Here is a 16,440-nt window from a genome sequence, read left to right as displayed (position 1 = left end):
ATGGCTGTTTTATCTGAGAATGCCAAGGGACATGTCGCCTGTGTGCGCTGGCTGGGTAGAGATTGCCCCCGAGGGTCAGGCCCGCAGTCCCGCGCTTGTGCTGTCTCAGAAGCCGCGGTTAGTTCCTCCGCTCCCAGTCCAAAGCCCAGCGTCAAGGTTCCCCGGCTGGGATGCTGCGCTCCAGGCTCCAAAACCAGTCGCTGCCTCCCGGCGACTTCTCCTTCCGCCAGCTGCGTCACTGCCGCCAGCGCGGACCGGCTGGGTCCCTTCCCAAGGTCAGTTCAGGGGAGTAGCACTGTGCCCCGTGTTTGCGCCATCACAGGATGCTGTGCTCAGCTCCCCTGGACCCAGTCCAAAGTCCAGCGCCAAGGTTTCCTGACTGGGACGCTGGCTCCAGGCTCCAAAAACAGTCGCTGCTTCCCCGTAGTTGTTCGTTCTCGGTCTCTGTCACTCAGGTCAACTCTTTAAATGTGTGTTTGTTGGTCACGGTTCGTAGATTGTCATGTCTGTGATTGATTCACTTGTTTTTCCGAGTCTTTGTTGCAAGAGGGATTCGAGGTAGCGTCTATCTAGTCAGCCATCTTGGCCCCCTCCCAAGGTCACCCTTTTTTGAGCATTCACATGAGACACAAATGCCTTCAATTCTTTGGCCCATCCAGAGATGTCTATCCACATACCTCGTCCCCATAAATCCTTGTCTCCAGTTTTCCAATCGTGTTACTTCCAAGTCCTTGACTGTCCACCCAAACCATTGGCCACAGCCCATGAATCAGTATATCATCGCAGACCTGGCCATTTCTCCTTCCAAACAAAGTGAACAATCAGGTGCCGTGCTTGCGAATTGGGAGGATTTTCCTGCACCACTGCCCTTCAATAAGGTCCCAGAAAGGGGCTGTAGTGCTGCTGCTGCCCACTTTCAGTTGGTACCTCATTGTGCAAAACCATTTGTAAACCAGGCATGAGTTTTCTCTTCTTCAGTCGAATGATCATAAGCAACTCCCAACGATGCCATTGGTACAGACTGAGAGAGGGCAGGAAATGTGACAGGCATGGAGATCATGGGCATTTGGGCCACTTCCTCATGCAACTTGTGCCTTCAGGTCCTGGTTGGGCCTGATCTTGTACATACCACTTCCATTTAATGATGAAGTGCTGCTGTGCACGTTTGACTTTATGGCTCTGTGGTCAGACAACACCTAGCTCATGATGGGCAGCTCAAGCTGCATGGTGACTTGGTGGCCCATAGTTAAGTGGTCAACTTGTATTAAGGCTTGGTAAAAAGCCAAAAGTTGTTTCTCAAAAGGAGGGACATTATGTGGAGGGGATGAAAGGGTTTTGCTCCGAAATCCTAAGGGTCTGCACTGTGATTCTCCAATAGATGTCTGCCAAAGACTCCAAATAGCATCTCGTACTACCACTGATACTTCAACCACCATCAGACCAGCCGAATCATAAGGATCAAGTGGCAGAGCAGTTTGCATGGCAGCCTGAATCTATTGCAGTGCCTTCTATTGTTCTGGGCCCCACTCCAAACTAGCAGATCTTCTAGTCACTTGATAAATAGGCCAGAGTAGCACACCCAAATGAGGGATGTGTTGCCTCCAAAATCCTAAGAGGTCCACCAGTCATTGTGCCTCCTTTTCTGTTGTGGGGGTGCCCAGATGCAAAAACTCATCCTTCACTTTAGAAGAGATATCTCAACATGCCCCACACCATTGGACCACTAGAAATTTCACTGAGATAGAAGATGCTTAAATTTTTGTTGGATTAATTTTCTACCCTCTAGCACACAAGCATTTTACCAATAAGTTCAGAGTCATTGATACCTCTTCCTTACTAGGTCCGGTCAGCATAATGTCATCAATACAGTGGTTCAGTGTGACATTTTGAGGAAGGGAAGGGTGATCAAGGTCCCTGTGGACTAAATTATGACATAGGGCTGGAGAGTCGATATACGCCTGAGGTAGGATAGTGAAGGTATATTGCTGGCATTGCCAGCTGAAGGCAAACTACTTCTGGTCTTCCTTCAAAACTCTAATTGAGAAAAAGGCATTGGCTAGATCAGTAGCTGTGTACCAGGTACAAGAAAATGTATTAATTTGCTCAAGCAATGAAAACACATCTGTAACTCCCCCCCCCAAAAAAAAAACTCCCAGTGCCATCGGGTCGATTCCGAAGCATAGTGACCCTATAGGACAGAGTAGAACTGCCCCATAGAGTTTCCAAGGAGCCCCTGGCGGATTTGAACTGCTGACCCTTTGGTTAGCAGCCGTAGCACTTAATCACTATGCTACCAGGGTTTCCTACATCTGTAACAGCAGCTGCATTTATAGTCACCATCTATTAAGTTTACAATAATCCACTGTCATTCTCCAAGATCCATCTGTTTTTTGCACAGGCCAAATAGGTGAGGTGAATGGTGATGTGGTGGGAATCACCTTTTCTGCATTCTTCAAGTCCCTGATGGTGGCATTAACCTCTGCAATCCCTCTAGAAATCCAGTATTGCTTTTGGTTTACTATTTTCCTAGATATGTGTGGTCCCAATGACTTCCACTTGGCTTTTCCTACCATTATGGCCCTTACTCTACTTGTCTGGGATCCAATACGGGGGTTCTGCCAGTAGTTGATTATATCTATTCCAATTATGCATTCTGGAAAGGGAGAAATCACTACAGGATGGGTCCAGGGACCACTGGACCCACTATGAGATGAACCTGAGCCAGACTTTAATAACCTGACCTCCATATGCCTCCACTCTGACTGGTGGGCCACAGTGACATTTTTAGTCACCTGGAATTAGTGTCAGTTCAGAACCAGTATCCAGTAATCCCTGAAAAGTCTGATTATTTCCTTTTCCCCAGTAAACAGTTACTCTCCTCAAAGGCCATAGATCTTTTGGGGAAGGGTGGGAGAAAGAATTACAGTATATATTTTTGGCAGTGTAGTGGGGTCCTTCTTCAGGGGACCTGGCCTCCCCTTAAATCAAGGGGCTGTGGATCTATAAACTCACTCAAGTCTGGGAATTGATTTAGGGGCCCTGACTCTCTATTCTGGTGATTTGAGTTAGACTGCCATTCACTTGACATAAAATTCTTCTGCTTGTTCAGATACAGTAAATATTTAGCAGATTTCCCATCTATTTCACTCTTAGAGACACCATGACTAAGTAGCCAACACCATACATCCATTCTAGTCAGACTATTCTGATTATCACTTTGACTTCGCTGTCCATTAGGGTAACCACGCCACCTTGTCTTTGTCGACTGAGTGCCGACACTTGGCCCCTACCACTATAGGGGCATATCAGTTCCTTTGCAGTTAAGTGTCTTAACTCAGATAGGGCAGTTTCCACTGTCAAATCTGACTTACAGAAAATAGCAATCAAAGCAGTCTTCAAGGATGCTGGGGCTCCCTTCACAAACTTGTTCCTCACTGTTGTGGTAAAAGGTGTGTCTTCTGTGCACTTCATGTGTGAGTTTGTGGGTTGTCTTAGGCTGGCTTCTCTAGAGAAGCAATACCAGTAAAGCATACAAATATATATAAAGAGAGATTTGAGGCTGGAACATCCCAAGTCTGTGAATCAGGATAGTGGCTTCTCCTGATTCACGTAGCCACAGGGCTGATGAACTCAACATCAGCAGGTCAAAGAGCAGAGCTCTTGTCCACTGGCTGTGAAGGTCAATGAATCCCAAGATCAGCAGGTAAGCTGCTAGCTCAAGTCCCAAGAACCGGAGGTCAGATGAATAGGAGGCAGCTGCAGGATCCAGAGTGAGCAAAAAAGTCAGAATGGCTGATTATATTCAGATGCAGGCCACATGCCCAAGAAATTACTTTTCGACTGATTGCCTACTTGAAGCAGATCCCATCATGGGAGTGATCACATATGAACGCTGAGAATCATGGCCCAGCCAAGAGGACACACAGTCTTAACCATCTCATCTGTCTAACCTAATACATCCACTCTAACATGCCAATTTTCCTAAGCCTTTGGATACCTTCTTCTACAGTACACCAACGCAGGTCAGGTATTTCAGCTTGAATTAATGTGGGCCACTGCACAACCCATGCTTCAGCAATCCAACCAAATAAGCTATTAGATCCTTTGCTAACCTCTCAAGCTGAAATATTGAATGAAGAATATGTGCTTAGCAGGCCGTATCCATAAACACAGACCGATCCAATTTTATGTTCCTTGTGCCATTATCCCACACCCTTAATAGCCATTCCCACACATGTTGTCTGATTTCTGTTTGCATATATTAAAAAGTTAAGCAGTTCTTTTGGAGTGCAGTGTACCTCCTCTTGGATCATACTTTGTATGTCACCTTTTGTGGCTCACCGGGGTTAAGTCTAGTTATAGGTCTAGAAGCAAAAATGGATGTGGGGATGTGTTCTGAGATGATTCAACAATGTCTTGTAAGGCATTTATCTCAGGTGATGCTCCAGGAAATGACTCAGATGTTGCCCGTAGGCAATGGTTCTACTGGTGAGGTGGCTTAGCAGATGAAGATGGAGTAATCTCTTCAGAAGGAAGTGAGAGAGCTGGTTCCATTGGTAGGAGTGATTCAACGAAATTTAGGGGCTCAGCGTACCCAGCTTCCTGATTATCTGCTGTATGTCCCCTTCCCAATATTCAGGATCCTTTTTTAACTCAATCAATACCCTCACTTTAACTTCAAACACCATTTGAGGTTGGGAATTCAGTTGGTGTTGTAATTCAGCCACTCTTACAATAACACCCTGGATTAGTGGTGATTTTTCCATATTTCTATTGCCACCTCACACAATGGATTAGCCTTCCCCTATTGATTACTGGAAGCAGAGTCATCAACACCTTCAAGAGTAACCAGACTTGAGGACCAATTTAGATAACTCATTCTTACAAGTTTGTTTCTCAATATCCACTCTTGATACCAAATATCTTAGGCTGAGTTCTTTAGAGAAGAAAACCAATGAACCAGGTATGTATGTATATATAGATAGGTAGGTAGATAGATGATAGATAGATGATGATGATGATAGATACATAGATAGATAGATACATAGATAGATAGATGATAGACAGACAGATAGAAATTTATCTCAAGGAAATGAAGGAAATGGCTTGCCTGGTTGTAAAGGCTGGCAAAGTCCCAAGTTCATGGTTCAGGCGTCAAGCTGGAGGTTTCTTCTGACTCATGTACCTTCAATGGCTGACAAACCCAAAATCAGCAGATTGGAGAGCAGTACTGTTGCACGCTGTAGAGATTGATGAATCTCAAGATCATCAGGCAAAACCACAGGTAAGCTGCTAGCTCAAGTCCCAAGAACCAGAGGTCAGACAAACAGAAGCCAGCTGCAGGATCTAGAACAAACAAAAAGCCCCAGCAAGGAGAGCAGGAAGGACTAGGTGGCATAGGGCAGACATGAAATCTGAGGCAGTTGTGAGCCACCACAGGCCCCACTTCCTGCTGGCACCACTCACAGCAGATCCCATCAAGGGGGTGATGACATATCAAATCTCAACAGAGAAGTGATCACAACATTATACGACTGCCAAAACACCAAGAATCATGGCCTAGCCAAGTTGCCACACAATCTAAACCATTACACCAAGGGACTGAGGAACAGAAGCTGCAAAGAAACAAGGACCCCTAGAGCTGGTGCCCTAAATTCAGACTTCTAGCCTTATTGAATACATCACGGATTGCCAGAAGAACGAACAAATCTGTCTTGGAAGAAGTACAGCCAGAATGCTCCTTAGGAGTGAGGATGGTGAGACTTCTTTTCATGTACTTTAGGCGTGTTATAAGGAGGGACCAGTCCCTGGGGAAGAACTTCATGATTGATAAAGTAGAGGGTCAGTGAAAGAGAGGAAAACCCTCAACGGTGGCTGCAACGATGGGCTCAAGCATAGCAATGATTGTGAAGCTGTTACAGGGTGGTGTGGTATTTTGTTCTGTTGTACATAGGGTCACTAAGCCACCTAAAAACAACATAACAGCCTCCTAAGTTGTGAGAAAATAAATTTCTCTTCATTAAAGCCACCCACTTGAGGTGTTTCTATTATAGCAGCACTAGATAACTGGACAAGGGGTTATTGTTATTGGGTCACTGGGTAGTACAAGCAGTTAAGCACTTGGCTGCTAACCAAAAAGTTGGTGGTTTGAGTCCACCCAGAGGTGCCTGGGAAGAAAAGCTAACAACTTACTTCTGAAAAATCAGTCATTAAAAATTTTATGGAGCACAGTTCTACTCTGACACACATGGGGTTGCCATGAGTTGGAACTGACTCAGTGGGAACTGGTTTGGTTTTGGTTTTAGAGTTATTTTAGATTTTATTAAGTATCTTGGTCTTTTTGAACATTCCATGATGCAGATGGAAAATAGTCAAAATATAGTTGTACAGCATAGTAGGTATGAATGCCTGTCCGCCAATTTCAGTATATAAGAAATGTCACCTTCTTTTTCTATAACAACATAATTTGTGTTTTTGAGCCTCCATTTTGCAAGATTCCAGAGCTTTTATCTCAGTCCATTCAATTTCTCTTGTGTTGCATCTATGTCCCAGGGCTAAGGGGGGTGGGCTTACGTAGTATCAAGTTGTGTGGGGGAACATTTGACCTGGGTCCCATTTTTTTTTTTTTTGTACATGAAATAATAATAAAAAAAATCTTCAATTAAAAAAGAAAAGTAAAAGGCAGACTCCCTAACAGAGGTGTTGGTGGCAAGGAAGTTTCTCTGAACAAGTAACTTGTAAACTGAGAGATGAAGGATGAGTAAGCAAGGCCAGTAGAACCTGAAAGAGGGCCAGTGTGTCTGAAATGGAAGCACGAGAGGTGCAGGGGCTCCAAAAAGCCAGAGTGAGAGGCTGGGAACTGGTGAGCATGTTAAGGAGTTTGTATTTTATCCTCAGAGCAATGAGAGGGGAAAGAGTATATAGAATGTTTGCAGTGGTGTGACCCACGGATCTTCATGGCATTGGGACGCAGTTGGGTTTGCATTGAGCGGACACCCTTCTAAGGCTGCTTCTACAGGCTCTGATCTGGGTTAACCCCAGTGCCAATTGCTTTTTTCATTTTTTATTTTATTTTTATTTTTTATTGTGCTTTAAGTGAAAGTTTACAAATCAAGTCAGTCTCTCATACAAAAATTCATATACACCTTGGTATATACTCCTAGTTGCTCTCTCTCTAATGAGACTGCACACTCCTGGGTCCCATTTTTTGATGCTGACATCTGCAGAGATGTCTGCTCTTCTGTATTGTGTGATGCTGGTCCTGGAAGTCTGCAAACTATATTTCTCATAACCCTTTACCAGCTGGCTTCCAATTAGGTTCTGCCAATGGGAGACACTGGGGAAGGAAGGAGTGGAAAATGGTGCACCCTGTCAGCATCCCTCTAGCAGAAGAGAAGAGTTATGGCTCCTGCCTCCAGCTTGTTTTGTACTCTTAGCACAAGCCATGCTGTACCCCCTCAGCAGTGCTAGCATCAATTTTGAGGGCCCTCTCAGAGAGGTTCAAGGAATAACCATGGGGAAGAAGGTGCCTTCTTCCAAGCTCCCAGATTCAAGTAATCTCACCTCCTCCCTTTTGTTCCTGCAACCCCAGGGGTAGTAGCTGCTTTTTCAATTACTAATATTTGGGAGCTCGGTGTCTCATATTTGCTCTTTTAACTAACACCTGTTAATCTGTTCTCTTTATTATATCTTCTTTCTTTTGAAATCCCTGGAGGGTTTCTGTTGGTTGACTGGACTCTAACTGATACATATGAATTCCCACCTGGTCTTTGATTAGCCCGTGTTTCAGGTTTCTCCTGTGTGTTCCTTGTGTCCAGCCTGTGATGATTCTGCAAACTTGCCAGCTGTCTGGGTTACTCTTGGGTATACCTGAAATATCTTTTTGCCACGATATCCCTCTGGGATTCAGGAATTGCTGCTGGTTCTTTGTTTCTGCTTCTCCCCAGATCGTCCTATTCTGTCTGTGCCATGTTGAGGAATATTCTGTGGGTGAAACTTTGTGAGGCTGCCTGAGAACCACCTGCCTAGACACACCACATAGACAGTGCTTCCGAACCATGCTGGGTTTTTTTCTTCTTCCCTGGACTTTTCTCTGGGATTGGAACATAGTTCCCCTCTGTCATGAGGTTCCCACCAAAACTTCATACCCAGGGTGTAGCTCCTTCTCTGAGATGAGAGGGTAGCTAAGCTATCCTTAATTCTGCTTTTATCCTCTCCTTTCTCCAAGCAGCTGTTTTCTAGTATTTAGTATGTGAGTGTGTGTGTGTATGTGTGTGCATGAGTAGGAGGGGAACAGGTCCTGACCAATATGCTATTAAAAATCAAGTCTCCCTTGTTGTGTGCTGTCCAGTTGGTTCTGACTCATAGTGACAGAGTAGAACTACTCCCACAGGGTTTTCTTGGCTGTAATCTTTACGGGAGCAGATTGCTAGATCTTTCTCCTGCTGCACTGCTGGGTGGGTTTGAACCACCAACCTCATGGTTAGATGCTCACTCTTAATTGTTAGGCCACCAGGGCTCCTTTCAAGTCTCCCTTAAGTCCTAGGCTTTTGAAAATCAAAACACAGCAGGTTGACTTCCTTATTGCTTGCATTGTTGGGTAGCATCCATTCCGAGACAGTATAGGCAAAATGTTAGCTGCCCATAAATGTAGGAGGAAAGTAGGAATAACCAGAAATATAGGGTGTATCTGTTAGTATTCAAAATTGGATCCTGCCCCAAATGTTTTTAATTCAACCCAAACCATAAAGTCCCCCTTTTCTTGATCTCTATCTTTCCCTTTCCACGGTCACTCCCGCTTCCTTGATTTTCCACTGCCCTTTTTCCCTAGACCTGGTCTGGTTTGTGTCGGGGCATCCCAGGCATGCTCTCATCATGATACTTACCGTGTCCTCAGTGTTGTGACTATTAGTTGTCTTCGTAGGCAACTCCGAGAAACTTGACAGCAAGGAAAATTCTCTATTACGCTTTGTATCTTCAGTCCCTAAGAAAGAGCCTGGCAGACAGAAGGGGTTCAATAAACTGAGGAGAAATTCATCTCTAGATTAAAAATAGTTTGTTCCAATATTAAGTATTAGAGCTCTTGTTCACATAGTGCCAACTTTGCTCCTTTTCTCTAAGCCATTTAGGTGTATTAACTCCGATTCTGACAATAATTCAGTGAGTAAGTACCTATTATTATCCTTATTTTATAGATGGGTGAATGAAGGCACAGAAAGGTTAAACAACTTGCCTAACGTCACACAGTAGTGAGTAAAAGGTCAAGATTTCAACCTAGGCAGCTTGACTTCAGTGTCCACGCTCTTAAAAACTAGGCTATGCCACCTTCACATGTTGACTTGGCCTTTGTAAAGGAGATGGTGCACTCATGGTATAAAGGATTCTGAGAAAAATTTTAAATTGTACCAATCTAAAATGCTTCCAAGGAGGCAGGAAAGGAAGAAAACATAGGAAAATGAGATTCTTTTGTTTTACTCATTATTAATATTTTTTTGATACCTGTACCTTAAAAAGGCCAGGTGATAGAAGGTCAGATTCTTACCACTGTCATACTCTGGACAATGCTCATAGTGGCTAAATAGTCAAGTACGCCATCCTGGACATTGAAGAAAACAGCTCCCCCCATCCGCTAAAGCGGCAAATGGAAAAAGGAGCTGCCATGCCAGGAAGAGCTTTCCCTATTTTTAAGGCATCTGAAGAGAGGAGGAGAATAGACTAGACATCTTTCCAGTGCTCTTACCTTTCCAGAGAAGAAAAATATTGAGTAATTCAGAATTTTCATTTATTCTTCTGGAGTCAGCAAACTCTAGTCGAATGGTAACTCTAATAGCCGTCTTAGTGGCATTTGAATTAATCATTGAAGCAATCTCAAAACAAACATTTCTTCACATTGAAATTTGACTTAAACTTTCATAAGTTTAAGTATAAAAGTTAATTGTCATTATTAATTTTGGATGAATATGAGACATTTGGGCCTTTTTCTGAACAAATAATCTGAAAACTTTTTTCTTTGCTTTTATATAACACTAAAAACAGATATTTGTGAGCTATCTTCCTTTACTGTGAAATATAATATTGACAATAATTATAACTTAAATTTTGTTGAAATTCTGATATATAACTTGTTTTCTTTAGTATTCTATATTGAAATATATCTACTCATAATTACGGTGCTATAGTGGGAATATTTCCTTATTCAAATACAAGTAATTATCCATAAACTACCCTGGACTAAGCAAACCAGATTAAAGCACTGAGTACCAAAAAGAAAATCAAAATTAAAAGGTCCTTTGGCCCTTTTTGGACAAAGAACACACACACATTCATTTATTCATTTATTTAAAAATGTTGAGTACCTACTATATACAAGGCAAAAGATGGTATGTTAACAATGTCTATTAGCATAAGATAATAAGTAATGACTATAAACATGAACAGTCTATCAGTTCATTTATGTCCTAATGTCTGGTTTAGTTAAATGATGGGTGCAGTCCTTTTAAGGCTCTTAAGACACCCCAAATCCTGGTAAATAATATGCACTGTAGTTATACTTTTTTTCCAAAGCCAATAAATAATAACACCCCAGTGAGGTATTAAGAGCCCCAACTAGTTACAATTATGGGTAGACTGAGCTGCTAATATAAGCTGGGCCTAATTTTTTGTCTGATTATTGGTGAACATATTTGACATGGCATATTACTATATAAAGTACTTAGCATATATGCATATCAAAATGCCGTATTAAATACACATGTATTATTAAATAGTAAAAGGAATAAAATAAAATTAATGTGGAGAAATTTAATTATAGAAATATTAGTAGCCCACATAATCTGTATATAATTTTCCTACTACTTATCAAACTAAAATATTTATCGTTTTTGTTTCATGTGTATTTTTTACAATAAGGAACATTTCATATAAAATGAAATTATTTATTTTGCGATGAATTTTGGAACTGCAGCAAAATCTTGGTTTTCCTCTATTTCAAAAAATTTAAAAGCCATGGATTATGGTAATTAAAAAATGGAACTGGATAAACACATGAAATCATAATTCATTACTTTAACATTTGCTTATCTTAGGGTCTTCTGTTATATAATTATAAAACCCTTTATTATGGAATTCCTTAGTGGTGTCTTCTTTTAATTAAGTTCAGACTAGAAAATTTAGATTTTTATTGGTTATGATTCCTCTTTTCTGTACAAGATTGAATGTGAAGGTCAGTATGATTTTAAGAATTATTATTAGGTAAAAATAGTTTTTGTGATCTCTACGTGAAAACTCTTGAGCTATTTATCCCAATTAAAAATAATACTAACAATCCCCCATGGGGTTATAATATAGCAGGGACTTTTTGAAAGTAACTAAATCTGTCGAGAGAAGAATATTTTTGTGCTAAACTAAGCATTGGGAGTCCACATATTATCAAAATAATTTTTAAAAACATAGACAGTGACCCACATCTTTATTTGCCTAGGCGTCTGAAAACTGTTAACAGTAGAAAAGTCAGCACACTGTGCTACCAACCAAATTTCTTGACACATTCAGATTATATGGACCAAACTCCCATTCAATTAGCCCCTGGCCATTGTAGCCAGGAACCTCGTGTCTTCTCTCTTTACTAAAGGACAATGAAGCTCTAAGAACAAGCTGAAAAAAGGAAGTATCTTAAAAGCAAAAAGCTTCTCTGATCGTTGAGGCTTTGTTTTCTTCATTGGACACAGATCTGAATACTTTTCTGCCTCTATAGGTTTGGAACACAGCTATCAGGTAGGTAGAGGAAACACAAAGGTAGAAGAAGAAGGGCTTTCACTTTAACCATACAATTATCGGCCACTGAGGCTTTCAGGGGCCTATGTTAGTTCCCCGGTCTCTTCAATTGTCTCTGAGGAGCGAGGCTTTCTGGACACATCGCTGTTCCTACCGTCAAGTTTTTCCAGGCAAGATAGTGTCACTGTTTTCCAATGGGAGAGCAATAGTGGCAAAGCCACACTTTCCTGTACCTACCCTGCCCCTTCCACTAAATGCAGTCTGTTTTCTTGGTGGTGTGAGGAGTGCGAATAGAAGAGTTCATGTCTCACCCCGTCAGTATTGTGCTTTCTGAGTCTCTTCTTAGCTATTGAAAAATCAATCAAACAAACCAACAAAAAAAGACACAGGATAGGATGAGAGGAGTCATAGGTAGAGGAGAGAGAATTTTCTGGAATTCTGAAATACCACCAAGGCACTGGCAATTAAGTGGGCTAGGGGTAACCACAATTTTAGAAGATATGTTTTCAGTTCCCAGGACAAAGATTCATGACTGCCCTTTTCAGTTCCCAAAACATTTATTGATGGATTGATGGTTGAATTGTTCTATTTAGTGGAAAGAGGCACTCTTTTGTTACAGGGAGTTATGTCAAGAAAGACTGGAGCTGTAAGCAGTGGTGGTCGATTCCAGTTTGATCTTGCTTTCTGAACCCTAACTACGTAGTTGGATAAGAAAGTGCATCAATTAGCTGTGAAAAAGCATATGCTGCCTCTCCAAAGTTCAGGAGTGCTGAAAAACTGTGATGTATATAATCCGGAACAATAAATTACGTGCACAAAAAGAGTTTATCATAACATAAAATTTAAAAAGTGACAATTTCATCACACGGTTACACTGCTCTTTTCCTTTTTTTTTTTTTTTTCTTTTTTTGGGGGGAGGGGGTTTGTCCTTTTTTGTTTCATTTTTCATTTCCATTTTTTTTTTTTTAAATGGAGGGTTGGGAAGGGAAGAGATTTGGTCCACTGAAGATTAATCACCCTCAATGATATATATATTAGAAAAAATATCAGCAGCAAGACTCTCTGGAAATAGATTCTGTTTGATGTAGCTAGTCTGTCTTTTCTGTTTTGCCTTCTTTCACGGCAGCCTCTGAAGTTTTCCGCAGGGGGGCTTTCTCCGAGTTGGCATGTCCTTGGCCGGAATCCGCAGCTCCACTGTTTTTGTGAGTAGTGTGCTTTTCCAAGTAGTTCAGCATTTCACTGAGGACTGTTTGGAAAGTGCTTAGGGCTGCACATATTGCTGGAGTCCCAAAGCCATGAGTGATCAAACTGGAAATGAGAAGTGGTAGGGAAAAGGAGATGAATAATTTTTGGTATGATGTAGGATAGCAAATCCCCCCATTTAATCCAGAACCTTCAATTAAACAGGCATTCATTGTATTCTGAAATGGTGCCAAACATTGTGGAAGATACAAAAATTTAGTGAGTGCTCAATGTATTGCCCTCAATCATAAGAAATTCATGCTCAATTTGGAAGAAACTTGCCAATGATAGACTTGGTAAGCACTAAAGATCAGCAAAGTGGGAGTTTAACACATGACTTGATTCTCCATCTCATTAGGAAGTAGCTAGAAAATGCAAATTTCCATTATGGAATCATCTGGCTTTCAAGAATAGTGTATATATTTGTATGGGCATAGATAACACAAGAAGAAACCATACTTGGTTTAGTGTGCTAGATTGCTAGCTGTTCCTCTAATGTCATTCTTTTCTTCTTCCACAGTAATGGAGTTTTATCTGGGCACATGCCATCCAGCTTGGGACTACATTTCCCAGCTTCCACTGCAGCTAGCTTTGAACGTGGGACTAGCCTTCCAACACTAGAACATAAGGGAAGTGATGCCTGTAATTCCCACATCATTTGCTTAAAAGGAAATTGATTGCCCTCTATTTCCTCTACACACAGCAGTGACCCAGTATTTGCTATGTAGATTAGGATAATCATATTGGTATTGGGCTCACATCAAGACGTAAGAAACCTGCTCTTCAGCCTCTTAAATGAGAGAGAAATAAAATTCTATTTTATGTAAGCCACTCAACCTTTGGATATCAGAAATTAACTAACAAACTAATAATTGCAACTTTAAGCAAATGTAGAAGTGTTGTGGCAACCTCAGCATAGGTAGCCCTTCCAGCTCTGACAAATATCGTCTCTAGTTGAACAAAATGGGGAACCCTGGTGGAGTAGTGGTTAAGTGCTAGAGCTGCTAACCAAGAGTTCAGCAGTTCAAATCTGCCAGGCGCTCCTTGGAAACTCTATGGGGCAGTTCTACTCTGTTCTATAGGGTCGCTATGAGTCAGAATCGACTTGACGGCGGTGGGTAGTTGAAGAAATATCTAAGTGTAGATTCACTCTAATAGTGAATAGACCCAACCAAGAATGTTCATTTGTGTCAACTGTTCTAAAGTGACACTCCACCAGTTTTGTCTCCATGCTTGGTACATGCTCTGTATTCAATAAATGACAGTCCGTTAACTGCTTACACATCCTAGGTTGTTACACTTGTTATTACATTAACAATTTAAATCAGCACCATCCTCCGTAATATGTTAACTAGCTAGTTACTCCTCTTAGGATGTGAATATTTAGAAGCAAAAAGAATGAGATTTTAAAACAATGTAAGAGAAGGATTTGAGATCAAAAGCAGCCTCTGATATGCTCCAAACCAAAAAACAAACCTGTTGCCGTCAAGTTGATTCTGACTCATAGTGACCCTACAGGACAGAGTAGAGCTGCCCCCTAGGGTTTTCAAGGCTGTAATCTTTACGGAAGCAGGCTGCCACATCTTTCTCCCACAGAGTGACTGGTGGGTTCAAACTGCCAACCTTTTGGTTAGCAGCTGAGTGCTTAACCACTGAGCAACCAGGGCTCCTTGATATGCCTCGGTGGAGAAAATAACAGGATTTACCAATAGGATTGCTGTTTGTGTTCAATAAGCTTCCATGCAAAGGGCTCAGGAGGATACTAGTGGTCAATAAATGGTAGATATTTTTAGCTCTGGGATATTAATAGGGTAAAATTTTCTGCATATCCCTCATTATACTCCACAAGTTGCTACCATCTTCCCTCTGGATATTTTATAAAGCTTGCCCTATGACTAGTAAGCAAGGCGTCCTGGTGGTGCAATAGTTAAGTGATTAGCTGCTAACCAAGAAAGGTCAGTGGTTCCAATCCACAGGTTGCTCTGTGGGAGAAAAGATGTGTGGATCTGCTTCTGTAAAGATTTGTCCTGGGAAACCCTATGGGGCAGTTCTATTCTGTCCTATAGGGTCACTATAAGTCAGAACTGACTCGAGGGCACACAACAACAACATGACTAGTAATAATTTCCCTTAAAAGGAAACCGATTACCTCATTCTCTGATTATTTAGAAAGCAAGAATGGCTAATGCTTGGACAACTAGGTGTACCAAAACGTGTAATATAAGACATCATCACAGCTCAAGCATATTCATATCTTTGTTGAAGTGTCTGGCATTTCTGAGCAGGAGGACTAATTTCAGCTCCATTCTACAAGGAAATGACTAAAGGGGAAGCCATGTGATTTGGGATCTATCAGGGAGTCTGGACAACAAATGGAATTGAGGAAGGATTCATCACCGTGGCACCCACAAGGAGAACCAAGTGGGGCCATCCATTAATATCTAGATGCTTGGTGATGAAGGCAAACTGCTTTTTTCTCATACTTTATTGCTTTTTGTACCATTAGATGAATTTTATTCTCCTCTATATTGTCATGTCCTCTCAGTTGTTACTCGCCTTTTCATCTACAGCTGAGTATATAGAATTTGGTCCGTTGGGGTTAAAATTAATATTAATAACCCACATTTATTGAGTTGTGACCATATGCCAGGCCCTGCTTTAAGTACTTTATTTGTATTATCTAATATAATCTTTGTAACAGCTTAAGAAGTAGACGTTATTATCTCCATTTTACAGATGAAGAAATTGAGGCCCAGAGAAGTTAAATAATGTGTCCAAGGAACCTGATGTTCTGTATGCCTTTGTGTTTCCATTCCTCTCCAGCTGAGAGTGTGTTTTACTCTTTTTCTCTAAGAATCCCATCTCTATTCGCAGTTTTTCCTCAGTTTCTCTGACTTAACTTAGCTATGTGCAAAGCCTATAGGTTTGGAAGATGATGACTTTTTTTTTTTTTTTTTTTTTACTTTTTCATTTAACAGCACGGCTTTTAAGAATCAAGTACAAAGTGAATTGGTCACTTAAATTCTCCATGCTGAGAAGAGGGTTGTCACCGTAATGAAAGATTCTTTTTAAGCTGGTATCCCTCTTGACTGATGGGTTTTCTTTCATCTCAACTATGTATCCAATCATTAGCTGGTTGTATTATTATGCTTGGCCTGGGTGGAGAACCAGGAGTGCCCAGTCCTTGTATTGGCTCTGACCTTAAGGAACTTTGTGATTTGGAGGAAGCTATTTTTTATCTATAGGGTTGCCATGAGTCAGAATCACTTGATGGCAGTGGGTTTGGTTTGTTTTGGCTTTGTCACAAAATAACTATCAATGGTTGCAGCAGGCCATCTGCAAGGTTCTATCCAACTTAAGTTTCAGTTCACTGGTACTAAGGCTTATGGTGCTCTTCTGAAAGCCAAGGGCACAGACAGGAAAGTA

At 41.4% G+C, this 16,440-nt stretch overlaps 1 protein-coding gene across 1 annotated transcript in view; it reads right to left on the bottom strand.

Moving 5' to 3' along the window:
* Positions 1-12,700: 12,700 nt before the first annotated feature.
* Positions 12,701-16,440, bottom strand: part of TFAP2D (transcription factor AP-2 delta) — a 55,594-nt gene continuing 51,854 nt past the window's right edge. The window contains exon 8 of the mRNA XM_003404442.3: positions 12,701-13,080. Within this exon, the coding sequence (XP_003404490.1) occupies positions 12,861-13,080 (220 nt within the window). The 3' untranslated portion in view covers positions 12,701-12,860. The remainder of the gene's footprint in view (positions 13,081-16,440) is intronic.

Source organism: Loxodonta africana, chromosome 1, assembly GCF_030014295.1.
Source record: "Loxodonta africana isolate mLoxAfr1 chromosome 1, mLoxAfr1.hap2, whole genome shotgun sequence".
In the NCBI taxonomy this organism is placed as follows: Eukaryota; Metazoa; Chordata; class Mammalia; order Proboscidea; family Elephantidae; genus Loxodonta; species Loxodonta africana.
The sequence above is the reverse complement of the archived record's forward strand: the minus strand, read 5'-3'. Positions and strand labels throughout refer to the sequence as shown.